General features: G+C 41.5%; 1 protein-coding gene across 1 annotated transcript; it reads right to left on the bottom strand.

Moving 5' to 3' along the window:
* Nucleotides 1-4573: 4573 nt before the first annotated feature.
* Nucleotides 4574-5582, bottom strand: LOC108228944 (leucine-rich repeat-containing protein 4B-like). Its single transcript, XM_025003369.2, has 2 exons — nt 5220-5582; nt 4574-5055 (listed from the first exon to the last, which is right to left on the bottom strand). Exons 1-2 carry the CDS (start codon nt 5356-5358, stop codon nt 4811-4813), a joined length of 384 nt encoding a protein of 127 aa, XP_024859137.1. The 5' UTR covers nt 5359-5582; the 3' UTR covers nt 4574-4810.
* Between the last annotated feature and the right edge of the window lie 505 nt (nt 5583-6087).

The raw sequence follows: 6087 nt of genomic DNA, 5'->3' as shown, positions 1-6087 counted from the left end.
TAAGTGTACAAAACAAAACCCACACCCAAGCAGACTGTGACAATTACAAACCTTTCCTTTCTCGTTACGCTAACATGTTTTATTATTTCATATCCTGCTTTTCTTCACCTATTTCTACCTATTTTGGTTCTGACCAGTGGACTTTTGAACAACATATTTCTTTTGAGGAATGTTGTATTTTGGCTAATGGTCTCTTTTTAAAATCAATATACATGAAGTACAGGTTAAACTGAAGTGTATGTAGAATGAAAAGGTTGTAGACCTCTCATATGGTCCACATACTCTACCACTGTCTGAATATTACTTTTAACAGTGTTTTAATGTCCCAAAATGCATGCCATGTATTCCAGTCATAACCTGCTGGTCTAGCAGGAATCAATGCTATAAATCCACTCCAATGCAATTTGTTGTATTTCCTTACAAAGAACCTTTTTTAAATCATTTGTAAGGTATGGATGAACTGATTTGAAATTAGTTCTATAAACTGACTCAAAGACATTTGTTGTAAATAGGTGTGCTAAAAGTGCTATTCGAATTTAAGTAAAAATTGAAGATTATTTTTTACTGTTTTTGTGATTTTGTAAGTGTTACAATCTTTATGTTTCATGAATATACATATATATATATATACCACCCCAGGATTGATTACTTTTGGTGTATTTTTCAGGAGCATTTGTCATGTGACCGAGACCAAAGCAACGGGTGAAAATGTAATTTTAATGAGTTTTCACAAATCAGAGAAAGGTTTCACAAATCCCAATCATGGTTTTAAACATGTATCTGGAATAGGGGAATAATCCAGTCCAGGTTTGAAGTGTCTACGATTTGTAGTTTTTAAATTAGAATCAATTAAAGACACGGATGGTAGTGAAAAATTAGGTGGAATCGCCCTTTAGCTATTCGACGCCAGAATTTGATGCCAACTTCAGCGTCGTTAACAACATGTTGAAACCTTTTAATTTCCACCGCAGCTGTTTGTATTAATAACAGAGGCCTGGTGGAAACAGGAACATCAGGTGTTACATCTGCAGGAGGACACCGCCGTATTGTTCCTGGACAGCAGCATGAAGAGCAGCATCTCACACTTATTAAACCGAATAAAAGAAAACTTTCTGGGTATAAAATGAATCATTCTAAATCAGAGTTAATGTTTGTAAATGAAGAAGAAAGCAGAAATCCTTCTGTGGTTACCCCATTTCAAACAACTACAGAAGGTTTTAAATATTTAGGCATTGAGATGACTTCCTCCATCCCCCCTTGTGAAAAAAGTCACTGATAGGCTGAATACTCTGCCACTGTCAGATTCATCTTACGACAGTTTGAACAAACTATTTTACTAATTTATTTGGTGTAACAGGAGAGAAAGACTGTCTAAAGTTACTGTATTTACAGGGACGTGCACAGGTAGACACTAGGTGGAGCTAGAGCACCTGCCCTTTCCCTCTGATCCAAAACAGTGCCACATTTATTATTATTATTATTATTATTATTTTACACAGTGTAGCTTTAGTGTGTGGCCCGAGGTAGCATTTCTGGGTTTAAAAACTTTTATTACCAGCGCCGCTCACTTTATTTAATGTAGCTCTTAGGCTACATTAAATAAGAAGAATATAAATAAATTAATCATATGTATTTATATTTCTATAACGGACCCTGACAACTACTTCTGACTTTGTCTCTGTCTAATAAACATTTAATTTAAATATAAAAGGCCAAATAAGCTGGGTAACACTTCATATGGGACTAATTACATGTAGCAGCAAACTTTGTCTCTTATGGACATATTTTGAAGCTACTGTTGGACAGGAGGACTTCTCTGCTTTATTACAACATTTCTGTAGATCATTTAGTGATAGAACTGGTTACATTCATTTATTTTGTTCATTTTGGTGAGAACATATATTTCACCTGTGTTATTTTATCAGACTGTTTCTGGTTATAGTTAAACTATCGATCAGTCACTGGTTACTCAGGTTTCTGAAGAGGACTCATTTAATCTGACATATCTGGTAATTTGTCAGTTTATCCAACAGTTCTGTGGTGCAGATGTTATTTTGTGATGAAAGTAAAGAAGGATGAAGTGAAGACAAACACAGCTTGTGACTCACTGTTCCAGCTTTTAATCAATCTGTAATCATTGTCCCGTTTGATTAATTTTAATAAAATGCATCCTTGTATGAAGTTGTTTTTTCCTGGGTGCTCATGTCCCCGTCTCCCAGAGGACAGGACCTCTGACACATACAGGTGTCCTTCTGTGGATCAGCTAATGTAGGAAGTTATGGTGTCGTCAAAAAGGGTTTATACAGAGGCTTCTGTTTCAAACTCATTCAATTATTCTCATGTTTTATTTGAATTGACTGAAAGATAACCTCAAAGACTTGTGTGAGTAAACTGGCAGTGAGATTAGAAAAGTATACAGTAAGTGCAACAGAACATCTTCCCCAGGGTATAAAACTGTGGGACGTGTGACTGAATGTAAGTCTGTATGAGTACTTGTTTGCAATGTTAATAAGAGAAAAATCAATTAAAATATATGAAAACAAGAATCAGATGAAGGAAAGCAAAGAGTAAATAAAGCCAAGGATTAAATGTGTGAAATCCCTGAACAGATGAATGTTTCTGACTCCTAACTGGACCCTGAAAGACTCTGAACCCGACTGTTAGCGGGCCTGGTTCTGTTCAGATCAGGTTCTGACAAGCAGCTGCAGACGGGTCACATGTTAAACTCTTTTCTGTGAATAACTTTCACTTTCAGGCTGAGTCAGAGGAGGAGGCTCCATTTCCTCCATGTTGTTGTGTCAGGAGGTTGGACTTGATTTGGCTGACTCCAGATCAGTTACCTGAACCAACAGGTTCAGAAGCTGCAGACAAAGAACAACAGGACAGACAACTCTGACAACTTCAGTTATTTTCACAGACGGGGTTTCAATGAGACTAAAACTGGGCCTTAATGTCAAACAGCTGCTCCTGGTTTTAAAGAAATTAAACTGAGTTTACAGCTAACTGTAAGAGCTGAGCAGCAGGACAGTCTCAACAGATTGTTTCTAACAAATAAGAGCTGCCTTTGAGTTACATGTTTACTCCTGTCCTGCCTTTTATGGTTTTATACTAAATGTTGTTTCTGTTTCTGTGGTTGTGAGACAGGGTTGTGTGTTTGCAGGTGTGAAAGATGTCACTCATGTTTCCTGAGACAGAGCTGAGTGTGGGAAACATACTTTAAAGGAGTTAGATGGGTCGGTGTGAAGCTGATAAAAACAAACTTCTGTTGTTTAAAACCAGTTATTGAGCTGAACTTTCTGCCACCTTGGCTGCTTTATTACCTGTTTACTTTAAAAGTACTTGATGGAAACTATAAAATGAAAAAACTCTGTCGGGTTAACAAGACACCACTGGTGTCGTTGACAAACTGAGATGGTTTGGACGTGCAGAGTCATGTGATCGACCTCCACCAGGCCAGCTCTGGTCTGTGGACGAACGTAGAGTCATTAACCATGGATGTGGGACAAATGTTGAGCCGTCTTCATGATTCAGTGATGAGTATCTGTAACAATCACCGCCTCCTGAAAGCTCTGCTGAGAGACCTGAGAGAGCCTGAGCTGACCCTGACCTCCACCTGAACCTCCACCTGAACCACCACAGACTGATGAGGACTCCTGGGATCTGAGGGAGGCCCACCTGGTCCACAGAAACTCCACCTCACAGCCTTCATCATCATCATCATCATCTCTGTCCACCAACCCTTCACTACATCCATGAACCTTCTCTGGTTCTTCCTGCCTTCATAGACCTCCGCCTCTCCAGACTCTCTTCCACCTGCTCCCTACTCTCACTACAGATGTTACCTGTAAGTAACATCCACGAGGACTCCTGACCCTCATCTGTCCATCACCGCTGCAAACAGGAAGGGGCTCAAATCTGATCCCTGGTGTACTCCTGCCCCACCCTGAGCCCATCTGCAACTCCCACTGCACATCTCACATCTGTCCTCATACATGTCCTGCACTGTAAGTAGGAAGACAAAAACTTCAACTTTAAATATATTTAAAAGGTTAAACGTTCCACCTCTGTCTCCTACAGCAGAGGAAATGTTATATTGATGANCTTAAACTCCTCCACTTGGGTCAGGACATCTTCCCCGACCCGGAGAAGGCACTCTACCCTTTTACGGCTCAAGACCATGGCCTCGGATTTGGAGGCACTGATCCTCATCCCGGCCGTTTCACACTTGGCTGAGGGTCACCAATGAACCCAACCTGCATGTTTTTGGTCTGTGGGGGGAACCCGGAGGAAACCCAGGTGAGCTCAGGGAGAACAGGTAAACTCCTCCCAGAAAGGAGGAGAACCTGCCACCTTCTCCCTCTGAGGATCAGCTCTATATTTACTTTATACATTTGGAAAACTATATCTGATCAGGTTTGGTGTGAGGTTAATTTGAGTTTAAACCGATCTGTGAAACCACTGCTTCACATTCACCTGCTGGTTTACAGGCTTCATTTCAGGACAGTTGTCATATATTTATGTTACCTGTCTGCATAATTCTCTACCTTTTTAAACTAAAATGACTTCACTGAACCAGTTGAGAGGATTTTTATTCCTGTTGGGGTTTTAGGACAGAATATTGAGTCCAGTAATCTGGTTCCTGTGAGGATGATGATGAGGTCCTTCCTCAGCAGGAGGTGGAATCTTCTTCATTCAGATCTTCCTCAGCAGTAAAGTGTCCTTCACAGAGGTTTGTCTCCTGTCTGTCCTCAGGTGGTCCATCAGGTTGAAGTGGTTCCACTTGGTTCTGCTGGTCGGCGTTCTGAGGCTGTCAGTTCTGTAGAGGTTCAGCTGCTGGTTCAGAGGCAGGCTGGTTTGGATTCTGACTCAAAAGTTTCTGCCTCAAATGTCCACGATTTTTATAGATCATAAAACCAACAAGAAGAACAAGAAGAACAAGAAGAACAGCTGAAACTGGCAGACCAACTGTCAGTCCAACAGATCCACCCTGGTTCCCTCCACCTCCTGCTCCTCCACCCTGGTTCCCTCCACCTCCTGTTTGTTGATCCTGTCCTCCTGCAGCAGAGAACGAGGTGTGAGTGTGAGCTGTCAGGTAGGTGATGATCTTCAAGCTGCTGTCACACATTATCTCCTGACCTCAGAGCAGCTGCTTTCTACAGAGTCTCATCAACAACAAACATCAGGAAGCTGCTTCAGACAAACACTCTGACACAACTCACCTGGAGGAGAAACCTGCAGGTTGATGGTGCTGAGGAGTTTCCTCTGACGGTCTTCTTTCTGGGCAACTCGACACTCATATGTTCCAGTATCTTCAGTCGTCACGTTCTTCAGAACCAAAGACACGTCTCCATCCTTCATCTGTCTGTCCTGCAGATCCACCCGGTCCTTAAAAGATGGATGCTGGAGTTCTGGATCAATCTGATGATCTCTGAAGAAAAGAACATAATCTGACCCCAGACCAGTTCTGCTCCACTCTACAACTATAACAGGTCTGTTCTCAGAAACTCTACATGGCAGAGTGATGTTCTGTCCAGGTTCAGCTGTGATGTTTATCTGATCTGCAGGAGAGGAAACAACACAGAGCAGAGAGGTCAAAGGTCAGAGTAGAAGTCCACAGCACACTGATCTGTAGACTCTACCAGATATTTCTGCCATTTTGACCTTTATATTTATTAAATTATGTGATGACTTTATTTATTGAAATCAGTCAGAATTTTGATTTAAAGGAATCATTTTAAAAAACCAAACTAATGAAACTGTCCTTGACTAAAAGGATGGTTCCCCTAGAAAAGACTGAAACGAATGTGTCCACAGGGACTTTATAAACTCGGTGTGTCCTGTAATCAGCATCACAGGCCGGTCCGGGGCAGGCAGAAATGTGGAGGGGGCATCACGCGTACACATCCTGCTCCAGCACATCTGTTGTTGTTGAGTCTTTTCTTCATGCTGAGTAAACTCTAAGAAGTGGATTGCACTTTGTCAGGTCTCTAACCTAAGACCTGTCCAGCGTGGGTGTCCCACCTGAAGACAAAGGTATAACTCTAGGGTCACTGAGGCTCACAAACCCCCTCCTCAGGGGGGAAAGTA

The sequence above is a fragment of the Kryptolebias marmoratus genome, linkage group LG13 (assembly GCF_001649575.2).
Source record: "Kryptolebias marmoratus isolate JLee-2015 linkage group LG13, ASM164957v2, whole genome shotgun sequence".
Taxonomy (NCBI): domain Eukaryota; kingdom Metazoa; phylum Chordata; class Actinopteri; order Cyprinodontiformes; family Rivulidae; genus Kryptolebias; species Kryptolebias marmoratus.
Note: the sequence above shows the minus strand (reverse complement) of the source record. Positions and strands in the feature narration are given on the sequence as shown.

What these genes read in the sequence shown, in the direction of transcription:
- LOC108228944 (XM_025003369.2), bottom strand. Translation starts at nt 5,358, where the DNA reads ATGAAGGATGGAGACGTGTCTTTGGTTCTGAAGAACGTGACGACTGAA. An exon ending in CCTGCAGGTTTCTCCTCCAG is followed by an intron (nt 5,056 to 5,219) that starts GTGAGTTGTGTC and finishes TCTCTGCTGCAG; the next exon opens with GAGGACAGGATCAACAAACA.